This window comes from Globicephala melas, chromosome 1, assembly GCF_963455315.2.
Source record: "Globicephala melas chromosome 1, mGloMel1.2, whole genome shotgun sequence".
NCBI lineage: Eukaryota > Metazoa > Chordata > Mammalia > Artiodactyla > Delphinidae > Globicephala > Globicephala melas.
Window position 1 is genome coordinate 21593097 of NC_083314.1, and position 15382 is coordinate 21608478.

The window sequence follows — 15382 nt, forward strand, 5'->3', positions numbered from 1 at the left end:
TCTCGCTTTTTCAGTTTCCCTTTACTCCTCAACCATTCCAACCTGGAGTTTACCTCTACCATTCCACTCAAACAGCTTTTTGTTAAGGTCACTGGTGACCTCTAGGCTGCTCAATTCAAAGACACTTTTTCAGCCCTCCCTCCCTGGACCTCTCATTCCTCCCTCTGGAAACACAGACTTCTCTTGGCTTCCATTACGCAACTTTCTCTTCATTTTCCCAATGCTTCTGGCTGCTCTTCCTACATCCTGAGCCTGTTGGCCTCTTCGGGCCTGTCCCAGAACCTCTGACATGTTCTCTTCACACTCTCTCTGGACAATCTCATCTACTTTCTTAACTCCAACTGCCATCAATACATTGATGATTCCTAAATGTTGGCTTCTGTGGAGATCCAGACTCATCTGTCCAATTGCCAACTTGACATCTCTACTTGGACATCCTGCAATTGCCTCTAAACTCCATCTATCCCTAAATCCTCTTCTAAAATCTGCTTATCCTCCAGTATTTCCCACCCCTTAAGCACCTGAAAACCATCAGGTGCTTAGCGAGAAATCTGGGAATATTTCCCTCTTGTTCATAGCCCCCACCTCTCCACACATATATTCTATTGATAAACATAACTTATTGATTCTACTTCCTAAATGTCTCCAGTTATCTCAATTTGCACTCCCACCTCTTTAAGCCCACCCACCATTGCCTCTGGATATCACAACAGCTCCCTCACTGGGCTACCACAACCCATCTTGCTCTCCTGTCATTCCTTAGTCACACTGCAGCTACAGCGACCTTCTCAAAACAAAAATCTGTTTCTATCACTGTCCTGCTTAATTTAATTGCTTCCTACCACTTACAGAATAAGTCCAAAACCCTTACCAAGGTATCTGTGAGCTGGATTCTGTACACCTCTGCAGCCTTTCCACATCCTATCTCTACTTCTATAGCCATATTCTTCTTCCAGTTCCCTGGACACACTAAGCTCTCAGTCACCTTAGGGCCTTTACACATGCTATTCCTACCAATACTCTCATCACTCTCACCATGTGATCAGTTAATTGCTATTTATTCTTTGAGTCTCAGCTTCCTCAGAGACGTCTTTAAGAACCTAAGAACCGCCAGACCGGGACTTCCCTGGTGGTCAAGTGGCTAAGACTCCGCCCTCCCAATGCAGGGGGCCTGGGTTCGATCCCTGGTCAGGGAACTAGATTCTGCATGCCACAACTAAGACCAGGTGCAGCCAAATAAACAACAAATAAATTAAAAAAACATTAAATTAAATTAAATTAAAAAAAAAAGAGAACCTCCAGACCATGTTAGCTTTGCCTGATATATATATCCTCCCTAAGACCCTGTCTTTGTCTTTTTGTACTCATCACACTTCTGATTATTTAAAGTGGTGACTGAAGTGCCAACCATTGTGTCTCCTTGGTAAACAACAGGTGCTTAAATATTTCTTCAATTAATGACTTCCTAAGAATTATTATTTCTAAGAATTATTGATAAAATAAACACTGATGTAATTCTATTAATATATTAATTCTATTTATATAATTTCCCCATCTTAGAATTTAACTCATTAACATCTGCATATAATAATATAACTAGTTTGCTTCTGCCTTCAGAGCTAGACAAAAGTATAAAAATAAGAAAACTGTATTCTGCCTTTGTCAAAGACTCAATCAGAAATACTCTTCCGGGACTTCCCTGGTGGTCCAGTGGTTTAGACTCTGCGCTCCCAATGCAGCGGGCCCCGGTTCGATTCCTGGTCGGCAAACTAAGATCCCACATACGGCAACTAAGCCCACACACCACAACTACTGAGCCCGCGCACTGCAACTAGAGAAGCCTGTGCGCTGCAACGAAGAGCCCGAGAGCCCCAACAAAGACCCAGCGCAGCCAAAATAAATTAATTAATTTTTTAAAACTATTAAAAAAAAGAAAGAAAAAGAGAGACACACTTCCTTAGGAGAGGAAATTAGTGTTTAATGGGTATGGAGTTTCAGTTTTGTAAGACAGAAAAAGTTCTAGAGATTCACTACAATGTGAGTATACATAACACTACCGAACTGTACTCTTAAAAATGGTTAAGGGCTTCCCTGGTGGCGCAGTGGTTGAGAGTCCGCCTGCCGATGCAGGGGGCGCAGGTTCGTGCCCCGGTCTGGGAGGATCCCACATGCCGCGGAGCAGCTGGGCCCGTGAGCCATGGCTGCTGGGCCTGGGCGTCTGGAGCCTGTGCTCCACAGCGGGAGGGGCCACAGCTGTGAGAGGCCACAGCTGTGAGAGGCCCGCGAACCCTCCCCCCAAAAAAAAACAGATTAAAATAGCAAAGTTTGTGTTTTTTTACCACAAAAAATTAAAAAAAAAAACAAAATTTCTTCCTTAAAAAATTCTACCTCATAATTATATTCAAGAGCTATCTTCTTTCAGGCTTGACCTTGCTCTTCCCAATTGGCCTTAAACATAGTAAACATTTAATACCCCTCTTTAGTCTCAGAAAAATTCTTCCCCTAGCCGTCTAAGACTTAGCTAGACGATTACAGCCTACATAAAACACCAATGTATGCCTATAGAATTTACTTCCTGAATCTAAAATGGAGTTTGAACAAACCAACAATAGGCAATCATAAATAACTGTAGATACCAGAAACAGATGGATTTTATTTATTAAGTACAAAAGAAAAGGTACCTTTAGAGGAGAGAACTCTGACAAATTTTTCAAGTGATCAAACTTAACATCAACAACGATACAAACTGACACTACGAACTTCCTGAAATGTTCTGAGACACCTCACCATGAATGTAGCATTCTTGCTCAAAATATTTAACCCAAATCTAATCGTGAAAAAGCAATCAGATAAATTTAAGTTGTAGAGTGATCTACAAAAGACTTATCTAGACAATTCAAAAATGTCGATGTCATGAAAGTACTCTCTCCCCCAAAAAGGCAGATTCAAGGAGATTAAAGGGACATGCCAACTACATAGCAGGTTTGCTCTTTATTGAATCTAGGGTAAAAAAAAAAGCTAAACAAAATGAAAGATTAAAGGTACAATGGACAGTTTTGGGGCAACTGGGAAAATTAGAATAGATTGTGTATTAAATAATATTATTGTCAGTGTTAAATTGCTTTAGTATGGAAAATGGTATGATAGTTACACAGGAGAAGTATTTACAGCTAAAGTGTCATGATGTCTTCAACTATCCTTCAAATGGGCTGGCAAAAAAAATAAAATAGGGCTTCCCTGGTGGCACAGCGGTTGAGAGTCCGCCTGCCGATGCAGGGGACACGGGTTCGTGCCCTGGTCCAGGAGGATGCCACATGCCGCGGAGCGGCTAGGCCCGTGAGCCATGACCGCTGAGCCTGCGCATCTGCGCCTGTGCTCCGCAACGGGAGAGGCCACAACAGTGAGAGGCCCGCGTACCGCAAAAAATAAAATAAATAAATAAAATTAAAAAAAAATAAAACATACACACACACACAAATATATGACATTTTGTGTTTTTTGGGGTTTTTTTTGTGGTATGCGGGCCTCTCACTGTTGTGGCCTCTCCCGTTGCGGAGCACAGGCGCCAGACGCGCAGGCTCAGCGGCATGTGGGATCCTCCCGGACCGGGGCACGAACCCGTGTCCCCTGCATCGGCAGGCAGACTCTCAACCACTGTGCCACCAGGGAAGCCCTGAGGTTTTTATATACAGAGTGAAAGTAAATATGGTAAAATGTTAACAAGTGGTAAATTCAGCTAAAGGACAGATATTTATTGTATTATTTTTTCAACTTTTCCGTAGGCTTGAAAATTTTCAAAACATGGCTATCTAGGAAAGCCCTTTAAGAACTTTGTTGATGACGGAATAGTGATCAATGGACAAAGGATTTTATCTAGCAGGGATGATGGGCTCTACTGTGTCTATGTTTCTACCATTAAGTTTGGCACTTAATCAAAAAAAGGCTTGATAAAGGATACAGGCCTTATTTCTCTTTCTGTACTGTAAGCATCCTGAAAGCAAGGACTTACAATTTTTTATATTCCTCATATTACCTACCCCAGTGGTATATACATATACTATATGCTCAATACATGTTTGCTGAATAAATACAAACAACTTAAATACTAAATAATATTATTTTGCTGTGGGTATAAACATGTTAGTAAAGAAACCTGAATGGTTGAGTAACTATTTAAAGATTATATATGTGAGAATGCAATGAGCATAACTATAGATGACACTGAATACAACAGCTTAAGAAGAAAATGTCAATGAATGAAAAGTTGAAGTCACATTAATCACTGGGAAGAAGGTAAGGATGACCTGTTCCTTTCGAATGCTTTCTCCTGTCCAAAGTGTCTTCTGATCACTATTTTATGTCCTGCATTCATGAAGTCTCCTGTCCTTCACCTCTTCCCTTCTCCACTGTCCCCTTAACTATCCTTTCACTACATACCACTTTCTCTAAAAGCCACTGGCGATCGTGTACAGCAATTCAGTGTCTAACTTAAGCCGAAAGTCATTGTAAATACGGTATTTCAGGGCTTCCCTGGTGGCACAGTGACTAAGAATCCGAGACGCCACCACGATTAGAAGTCTGCGCACTGCAATGGAGAGTAGCCCCTGCTCACCGCAACTAGAAAAAGTCCGCGCGCAGCAACGAAGACCCAACTCAGCTAAAAAAAAAAAAAAATACGGTACTTCAGCACATTACTAGATTTTCTTTACTCCATTGCCTGAACAGTGCCTCCCGAGATATTTTTGTTACTGAGATATTGGTGGGTGTTTCTTTGCTCTATGGACATTCAACCCCAATTACTAGGAAAGGCTGGTCCTAGAGCAAACAGACAGCTTTCAACTCTCTGGCTACCATTTAATTATTTGTCAGGGAACCTGTGACCTTAGGCAGATTAGTGCAACAAGTTAAAATACTTGTTAAACTCAGATTTAGCCTGCATGTGGACAAGTGAGGACTATTCCATAGCTCTAGACACTCTCCCTAGGCTGATCGGCCACCTAAAAAACACAAGACACTGTTAATAAGACCAGATAAATGAGTATGGATACATAAGTCCAATATCACTACTGAAAAAAGCAGCCTGAAACAACTGCCGTATTAATGAGTAAATTGTTTTCTTAAGCATTAATTTAATGTGGGCTTTTTCCTTTCCAAATCAATTTCACTGACACATAAAGAGAGAGAGAAAGAAAAGGCTACATCATATTTCTCAACCCTCATTTTCAAAGCATTCAGTTCAGATGATGTAGTGGCATATAAACTTCATTCTCTAAGAGTATACCTTTCCCTGGATGCTTCATCTGGGATACCTAGGCATATCTCTCGGTCGAACCTTCCTGCACGTCTCAAAGCAGGGTCTAAGGAGTCTGGTCGGTTAGTAGCTCCGATGACTAGCACCCGAGCTGTAGCGGCCATGTCATTCAGATCTAGTAAGAACCAGACACAGGATGAGTGGTGAACAAGACACTTGACATTAAGGATAATAATGCTTACACAAGTCATTTACGTGGTTAGAGAGAGAGTATTACACACTGATAGCAATATATATATATGTGTATAAAACTAACATTCACTAAATGTCTAGTATGGGAAAGATGTAAGGAAAATACAAACTTTGTCCTCAAGCAGCTCAATCTATTTGAAGCACAGTAAGCATAAACAAAGCACCACAGTGATACGATGGAAGATATGAATTCAGACTGAGGAATCAGGGAGAACTTAGGGAGGAGGTAACATTCTAGAAAAGGCTTGAAGGGTAAATAGGATATTGATAAGCTGAAACACAGGTTAATGAAATTTTACATGGAAGAAAGGGAATGAGCGAAAAGCACAGAGGTACAAACAGGTGTGGCATGTTAAGACAAGGTGAGTGGTCCACCAATAGGGAGCCTCGGCAAGACAGAGTAGTATGTATCTCAAAACAGACTCACGGCACTGAGATCGGGGAATACAATATAGTCTCCAGTTGCTCTGGCCTAATCCAGATACAGATTTTTATTAATGGACAGAATGCAGGGCCTAAAGTGTATTTTCCACAAGTATTATTTCTCTCAACTGAACCAGGGGTGACTAGCAGAGAGTCTGAGGTTACACCCCCTCACAGGTAACTAAGTCCTCTATCAGCCAAGTAGTGAGGAATTTAGAGTATATGCTTTTGCCAACAGGAAGCCATGAAAGGTTCCTCTGGTAACATTTGTATTTTAGAAAGATAACTCTAATAATAATTTTGAATCGAGTAAAGAGGAATAAATGCAAAAAGAGTTGTTGTGATTTGAATACAATAATCAGGTTAGAGATGAGTGAAGGCAGGAACATAGGAGATAAAAACGAAAAGCCCAGTTTAAGGTCCAAGTTGTAGATAGAATCAAAAGCACTAAGCAAATGATTCAATGTGAAGGCGGAAGAGAAGGAAGAGACAAAGACAACTCAGTTTGGATGCTGTTAACTTAAATATGGAATACAAGAGGGAGGTCAGACATGCAGAAAGGGCCACAGGGGAAGCCAGTGGAGCTCTGGACACACCGAGTATGAGGGCATGTGGGACAGTCACCTGCAAGTATCTGACAGGCAGCTGCGAAGATGGGTTGCAAGCCTACCAGAAATGAAGATTAGAGATGTCATTTGACGGTTTTTCAATGCACTGAACAGGAGATAGTTGGGAAGTGGCGAGGGCAAGAAGAAAAGAAGATCAAGTGTAAATGCTTATGGGATATCTTTCTTTAAGGGATGGAGAAAAGGAGGCAAGTAAGTGAAGGAAAGCAGTAGGGAGTTGTCAGAGAACAGAAGGACAGAGTGTTACTCAAGCCAAGTGTGATAACAACGACAAGGACAAGGTGATCACAGTATCAAACGCTCTCAACCACCACCAGTAACACTCACTGGGTGCTCACCCCGCGCCAGGAACTACTCTAGGTACAATCGCTACCCCCAGATAACAACTGTAAGAGGTGGGTTCAGAGGGGTGAGGGCTAAGAGCAAACCAAAAGATGTGGCCAACGGTGATCATCAACGGGTTTTCTATGACTGTTTCAGTGGAATGGTAGAGGCAGAGAGACAACTGTAGGGGTGGGGTTACAGAATAGAACTGAAATAGAAACATATTTAATTGGCAGTGACTACTCTTTGGATAAATTTGGATTGAAAAGAAAAGAGGCATAAGGTATACGTTTGAGCGAGACAAAAAGCTCTTTAATATTTTTTGAAAACTGAATAAAAGGAATCAGCTTAAAAAAGAGACTCACGCTACAAGAGGAGATCCCTGAACAAGCAGAACTACTTTACAGAAAACGAGGTGACACCTCAGAATTGACGTAGCACCACAAGCTACAAACTTGCAGTCACAGGAAGATGTTCCTATGCTGAACCCTCCCTGCACTAATGCTGGTATAGAGCCAAAGCTGTTCCACTGCTGATTCAGGGATGCTTTCCGTCTCACAGCTAAAACAATGACCTAGGGTAGGAGTCTGCTTCCTTTTTCTAGTTCACGTTGCTCAGACACTACAGTCTTGGTGATATGCTCTGAACATAGCAAGGGTTAATAACAGAATTCAACAAGAACAATCATGGAAATCTGTTAAATCTTCAGTAATGAAAATATCCTTCCACAGGAAGTCAATACTTAGTAACACAAGTGCTGTTTCAAAAGCTAGAAAGATAAAAATCAGACCCTAGCTAGGATTGGCCACTTACTACAAGATAAATCCCATTCTTTTTCTCACTTTTAGAGGATCTGATCATTTTAAATTGAAGTTACATTAGTCAAAAGTATGAATTTCTGATTATTAAAAAAATGAAGTTTTACTTGTTTTTACACAGAGTAAAAAAAAACAAAAACAAAAACTAGTTAATGTGTTTCTGGGATAATAGCTCTCATAAATAAAGTATTTGTGGTAGCTCATTAATTGCATATGTATAAATAAACATCTGGATTCTGGCCTATGCTTTGCTAATCACTCACTGTATGTATCTGGCCCTTAGCTCTCTGTGCATGTTTCCTCATAAACAAATGATGATATTTTAAGATCCTTCGCAGATCTTAATAATTAGAATTATGTCTGAGTTTAAGTTTTTAAAATTAGGTGAAATTAGTTTTTTTTAAGTGGTCTCCTTAATTATCTTGTTCATATTAATTTACCTGAAAGTGTTAACTTCTTACAATTTCAGATTTATAAACTCTGATTTAATAATAAGGTTTTACAAAATTCTCAAACCGTAGGGAAAAAAATGACCACATGGTACAGGCTATTTGGGGCGAGAGAAAGAAACAAGTCCCCATAAAACCGAGTTCCTCCACTGAGTTTATGATTAACATCTCTATGCAAAACTTTATTCCGTTTCTTGTCCCACCCCTGTTCCCCTCAGGATTAAGGAGTATGAAAGAAAAGAGAGAACTGAGAGTGAGCAGGACTCTGCAGAGCCCTCCTGCGTACAAGCCCCTCTGTGTCCTCTGCTTCTTGTTTGGCCTTTGCTGAGTTCTAAAAAGTGAACCCAAGCAGCTAACAATTACAACAACAGAGTCACAGGACTCATAGTTCCTCCAGAAGGGATATATAGATAACAATCTGACGCATACCTTTCAGTGGTTCTACAGAAACTAAGACCCTCCACCCAGTGGAGGATGGTAACTACATGCTGACCACAAGCACAGAGCCCCCAGACTGGCTGGTGATTAAAATTCCCAAAACATCACCCTGTTACCTTTCCACCAACCAATCAGAAAAATGCCCAGGAGCTGATCATGTACCCTGAGACCCTCCCCTAATATCACCTTTAAAAAACCTTGCGTGAAAGCATCAGGACTTCAGGTCTTTTAAGCATTAGCTGCCTACTCTCCTTGCTTGGTGCCCGGCAATAAACACTGTGCTTTCCTTCACCACAACCCATGTCAGTAAACTGGCTTTGCTGGGCATTGGGCAACTGGATCCAAGTTCAGTTCAGTAAAAGGATGACTATGTAAGTTGAATTATTTACTGTTTTCCTTACTTTGGTTTATAAAGGGGAAACTTAAAACACACAAAGACACACCAAAAATCCCAACTAACAGGGCTTTCAGTAATGTTCTAGTAATAAGTAGTCTGCTTAATTCCTGTACTTGTTCATTTTTCCACATTTTAGTATCTCTGAAATCAGAATGCTTATACTATCAATGTGATAAGCGTTATGTCATACTTTGATTGGTGTTTTGCCATTTTCCTTCTCAGAGGTACATAAAATAATGGTGTATCTTATAACTGATAACAAATTAGCTTCAATAAAATAATGATAATTCAGAACACAGTCCTGGGACTTCCCTGGTGGTGCAGTGGTTAAGAATCCGCCTGCCAGTGCAGGGGACAAGGGTTCGAGTCCTGGTCCGGGAAGATCCCACATGCCGCGGAGCAAGTAAGCCCGTGCGCCACAACTGCTGAGCCTGCGCTCTAGAGCCTGCAAGCCACAACTACTGAGCCCACGTGCCACAACTACCAAAGCCCACTTGCCTAGAACCCGTGCTCCACAACAAGAGAAGCCACCGCAATGAGAAGCCCGCGCCCCACAACGAAGAGTAGCCCCCGCTCGCCGCAACTAGAGAAAGCCCGCGTGCAGCAATGAAGACCCAATGCAGCCAAAAATAAATAAATGAATAAATTAATTTAAAAAAAAAGAATTGATGCAGATATTTTAAAAAAAGAACATAGTCCTTAAAACATGGCAAGAAAATTTTACATAAAAATAAAACAGCAGAATAAGCAATCTACAACCTAGCATCCCAAGGAATACAAAATATGTATTACTTCAAATTTTCTTATGTACATAAAACATGCTGTTTCACAGTAGGTAAGATTTAGTTCCAAAAGTTCTACTCGTGCTGAGTCCTTTCCTCCAAATTTGTATCCAAAAACCATTAAACAAAATTGAAAAACAAATTACAGATAGGAAGTAATTGCAGTATATTTAACAAAAGATTTGTTTCCATAGTATATTGAAATATAATATTCACTCAAATTTTTTTAAAAATTCAATAGAACAATGGGAAAAGGATGAGAAAAGGGACTTTGTAAATAATATGAACAGCCAAAAAAGTATGGAAAGATGATCTACATCAATGGTAATCAGGGAAATGCAAATTACAACAAAGATACCAATTTTCATCCTTCAGACTGGCAAAAATTAAAACAATTCAATGTTGTGAAGGATCTGGAGAAAGTGATTCTCATATAGCGCCGGTAAAGATGTAAATGGCAGTCTTTTTGGAAGGCAATTTGCCATTTCCTATAAAAATTTTAAATGTACACTCTTTAACCATTGCTTCGTCTTAGAAAAATACATGTGTATCAAAAAGGACCATTTAAGGATATTCCCTACAACTTGTTGTAAAGCAAAAACCAAAACAACTTGAATATCCATCAAAATGGAAATATTTAAGTACAATGTGATAAATTTATCCTAAAGGATACCAAGCAGCAATTAAAAAGAGGTAGATACAAATGCATTAAAGTGGCAACATTTCCAAGAAATATTAAGATACAAAGAGCAGGTTATAGAATAGTGTGTATGGTGCAATCAGAGTATTGTAAAAAGCAAAACAATGTTACTGTATTTATACAGTGTGTGTAAATGCATTAAAAATAACTGTAAGATATACTCCAAAAATTAACGATGCAATCTTTTATGAAAAGAAAAGATTTCTGCTTTTACTCTTTTATGCTACTTGAATGTTTCATATCTTCACATCTTACACTAAAAAAAGAAAATTCATTTTCTTAAAATGAATTCATTATTTCAAACTGACCGTCCATGCAGGTTAGGAGCTGGGCTACAATTCTTCGTTCCATATCTTTTGAAGCAACTTCTCTTTTGGGGGTAATAGCATCAATTTCATCAATAAAAAGGATACATGGTGCATTTGACTAGAAATAAGAATATCACAAAAATACAATCATAAATGTATTCCCTGTACTGCAGCATAGTTAAGTATATACATTTTTTCAATCTTAAAGTTCAAGGATCATTCACCAAAAGAATAACCCTAAAGAAGGCAGTTCACAGTGATTTACTTCTGATTTTTATCTGACTTAGGAGAACTGAAAGGATTAAAAGAGAACAGTAAGAGACTACATATAGGATAACACATTTATAGTCTTCTTATCAATCCATGTTCTGTGATGATAAAACTACTGAAATTCTTTCGTAAATTAGGCACATTTGCTATGTTCTGAAATTTAAAAATAGTAAGTTTATAAATTTTAAACTAGAAAAACTAAGTTCACTACAAACGTTTCATGAATGTTCCTACCAACATAAAAACATCCAAGCTTTCCCCTAGAATCTGCTATAAGAGGAATTTAGGAAGCACCAGAGGCTTTGCTTTTATTTTTTTTATTGTGGTACCATCTTAACCATTTTAAGTGTATGCTTTAGTGGCATTAAATACGTTTACGTTGTTTTCATCATCCCCAACTGAAAATACCAGAGGCTTAGTTTGAAGACTACATTGAGTAAGAAAGGAGGCTAAAGTTCCAATACATTCAATGTGGACAACGATCACCTTCAGTCTTTTTTTAAACATAAACTAGATAGAGTTCAGAGAGAGTTAAGTTAAGATACAATATAAGCAACAACTACCTGGAATAGTCAAATTCACAGAGGCGGAAAGTAGCACAGCAGTTGCCAGGGGCTAGGGGCAGGGGAAAATGAAAAGTTAGTGATTACTGGGTACAGAGTTTCAGCTTGGGAAGATGGAAAGTTCTGGAGATGGATAGGGGTGATGGTCACATAACAATATGAGTGTGCTTAATGCCACCAAACTGTAAAAATGTTTAAAATGGCACGTTTTATGTTAAATATATTTTACCACAATAAAAAACAAACAGATTAAGAATCAGTTAAAATGAGAAATTTAAATAAAAAGATGTAGATTTACAATCTAAAGCACAGCTCATCCTTAGTTATTTAGTTAGGAGCGACACTGATTATGCTAAGAGTCAGACTGCCAGCCTGGCTAAGATATCTAAAAAGTGTGTGAACCACTGCATTTTAAAGGGAAAGAAATTTGGCCTGCCACTAGCTGCCTCTCTTTCCAATCCTCTTCATGATAATGTTTGCAAAGGAGAACCTCTGACTGCTCGACACATTACCCAGTTACAAAAGAGTAAAGTTACAGACAGCAAAGGTCTCAGAAAGCAAGGGCAATAGTATTTGTCAATGTTCTGGAAAACTGAATGAGAAAAAAAGGAAAAAAGAATAAATGATGGTCATCAGAATTTAGCCTAAAGCAAGCATGTAGTTTTCAACAAAGAACGATTTGATCTGATTTTACCTTTTTGTTCTCTGATTCACACATACCTTATTGTACTGACTTTCATCAGGAAACAGGGGGTCCAGGAAAGAGGGGAGCTAGACCATACATTTACTGAGCATCTGCTGTTAGGCATAGTACCAGCTCAGTACTGGTTCGAGAGAGATATAAACACACAACTAACAAACTAATTTTGCCCTTTGTCTCTTTTATCCTCATTCATCATTGTGTTTACCATAAACACGAAAGTTATTACTTGTCTTCCAGCTGTGTGCCAATTAACAATCAAATCAAGCTCATTTTGGAAAACAGGTAACACCTGAAAGAATTTAGATTTGCTCTGCACAGTACCCTTCCCACCCTTCCTCTGCACCTTCCTTGTGCATCCACAGCTTTTCCAATGACAGTCTATGTTTAAGTCACAGGAAACATCCTGACCAGGCTCACCTGTGTGAATAACTGCAGGAAGGAAAAAATCAACACATCCCTTCTGGGGTCTGACCAGAACCAGGACTTTACCTCTTCCCCATTTTAGAATAAAAGAAGCCTTCTTTTTCGTTGGCTGGCTTTCCAAATAAAGTCTCTATTCCTTGCTCCAACAACTTGTCTCCCCATTTACTGGCCTACGGCAGCAAACAATACTAGCTTGGACTAGGTAACGAATTTTGCTACATTCTTGCCATTTAAAAAAACATTTTCAAGTACTGATAAAATACACTTTCTCTTCTAATTTCCCATCAGCTTTGCATTTCAGATGCATTGGCCATGTTCACCAGGCCCTATATAATTGGGGTGCAAATGATGTCAACATAAATTTAAACTTTTTGCTATTTTTTAGTTTTCAACCAGTGATGACTAGTGACTGCTCAAGTGAGCACGTCATAGCTAACGTTTTTGGCTTTTGCTGTGTGCTAAACACTACATTAAAGATTTTATATGAACCCTCTCATTTAATACAATCAACAACCTCATGAGATTTAAGTAGTATTATTAACAGTTTACTAGTAAGGAAACTAAGGGTTAGAGTGGTTAAATCTCTTGCCCAAGATTACACAATTAGTATGTGGTGGCATAAGGAACTGAACCCATGTTTCTGACTTGAGAGTACATTTAACCATAACACTACACTGAAGATAAAACTTTCATGAGATACAAATGTCATCTTCCTCATAAGTTCTTAAGCATCCAAATTTTGATAACATGAATTATAATCAGAATAATATCCAATCTGTAATTTCTCTGGTAACAGAATTTTCTTTTCACAGCTTCAATTATACAAATAGAGAAGAGTTTATCCTGGCATGTCCATGGGTGCTTTTATAATGTGATAATCCTTAAATGTTAAAAATGTTCACACTGCTTACAGGTTGTTCGGTCAAACCTACGTTAAGGAAAGTAAAAGTGAAAAAAGTATCACAAAGAAAATCTCCTTTCAGCATATCGCTATTGGGTATGACAGCCCAGAACTTCTCACCAATTACGTTATTTTCAGATTAAACAGATTATTTTATCCAACAGTCTATGTTAGTTAATCTACTTTAAACATTTAGCCACCATGAGTAACAAACTACCATGTTTAGAAAAGAATGGCCAGTGAACAGGTTAACAAATACCAGCGTTAGAGAAAATAGGATCTTCCACGTAGCCTTATATTTGAACACCTAAAATTAGAGCCATTAGCTGACTCACCACAGCTTGTTCAAATAGCTCTCTCAGCTTCTGTTCCGATTCTCCAGATACTCCAGATACAATCTCTGTAGCAGCTACTTTCAATATTGGAAGGTCAAGTTCCTATGCACAAATACATAAAAGAATGACCAAATTGTCAAATTTTCACTTCCCTACTTTTTCCTCACTCAGTCCCTCTCTCAAAATTACATTTTATAAATGACCAATTTTCTGAGGAACCTCATCTTGTGTTGGTCCAATGAAAAACATTACCTAAAAATCTAAAATTTAATCCAAACACTTTGACTGGATACCTTTTTTTTTTTTGATGATAGAGAAATGGTTTATTCTTTTTTTTTTACAATGGTGCGTTAGTTTCTGCTTTATAACAAAGCGAATCAGTTATACATATACATATGTTCCCATATCTCTTCCCTCTTGCGTCTCCCTCCCTATTCCACCCCTCCAGGCGGTCACAAAGCACCGAGATGATCTCCCTGTGCTATGAGGCTGCTTCCCACTAGCTACGTTTGGTAGTGTATATATGTCCATGCCTCTCTCTCGCTTTGTCACAGCTTACCCTTCCTCCTCCCCATATCCTCAAGTCCATTCTCTAGTATGTCTGTGTCTTTATTCCTGTCTTACCCCTAGGTTCTTCATGACACTTTTTTTTTCTTAAATTCCATATATATGTGTTAGCATACGGTATTTGTCTTTCTCTTTCTGACTTACTTCACTCTGTATGACAGACTCTAGGTCCATCCACCTCATTACAAATAGCTCAATTTCGTTTCTTTTTATGGCTGAGTAATATTCCATTGTATATATGTGCCACATCTTCTTTATGACTGGATACCTTCTACTTGTTTTTACTCTGTAGATATCACTATAAAACTGTTATTATCTCTTCTGAATAAAGGGTCTTGAATCTTAAGAAATATGTTTGCCCCCACTTAGAGCTGAGCCAAAACAACTTCATCTGTTATTTATCTGCTGGAAAGGAAATAGCAGGGGGGTGTGACACAGTGGTCTCCCACACACCCCACCGGCGTTTCTCCCTCCCTGAACCCACAGAAACAGCCAGTTACTAGTCAGAGGAGGCAGGTTCTTAAAGTAAAGGAAGAGAAACTACCACCGTCCCACCAATACAGATGGCAGCAACCCTGCCTAAACCCTACTATTCTTCTGGCTATCTTGAAATTTCACTTCCTCAATGATATTCTCTTTGATCCTAACTCTTAACTTGGCTTAAGACAACATACCAACAACATACCACATAGCATTCTACACCTGTGTCTCCCACTCACTCACTGTAATTGTAATCATGAGCAACATTTATTTGTGTGAAAGACTGTTTAATGTCTGTCTCTCATTTGATTGAAAAACTCCTTAAAGATAACAACCGAGTTTGTTTTACTTATCACTATATTTCAATGTCTG

The 15382-nt window shown here is 38.9% G+C and overlaps 1 protein-coding gene across 6 annotated transcripts in view; it reads right to left on the reverse strand.

Moving 5' to 3' along the window:
- The window catches only part of NVL (nuclear VCP like), a 109806-nt gene that overhangs the window by 79411 nt on the left and 15013 nt on the right, over positions 1-15382 (reverse strand). For all 6 annotated transcript variants that reach the window (XR_009564312.1, XR_009564322.1, XM_060300885.1 and 3 more), the window contains 3 exons: positions 13964-14065; positions 10769-10886; positions 5282-5426 (listed from right to left, as the gene is read on the reverse strand). Coding sequence is in view for 4 of the 6 variants with exons in the window: in XM_060300885.1 (XP_060156868.1) it covers positions 5282-5426; positions 10769-10886; positions 13964-14065 (365 nt within the window). In the remaining 2 variants the exon portion in view is untranslated. The remainder of the gene's footprint in view (positions 1-5281; positions 5427-10768; positions 10887-13963; positions 14066-15382) is intronic.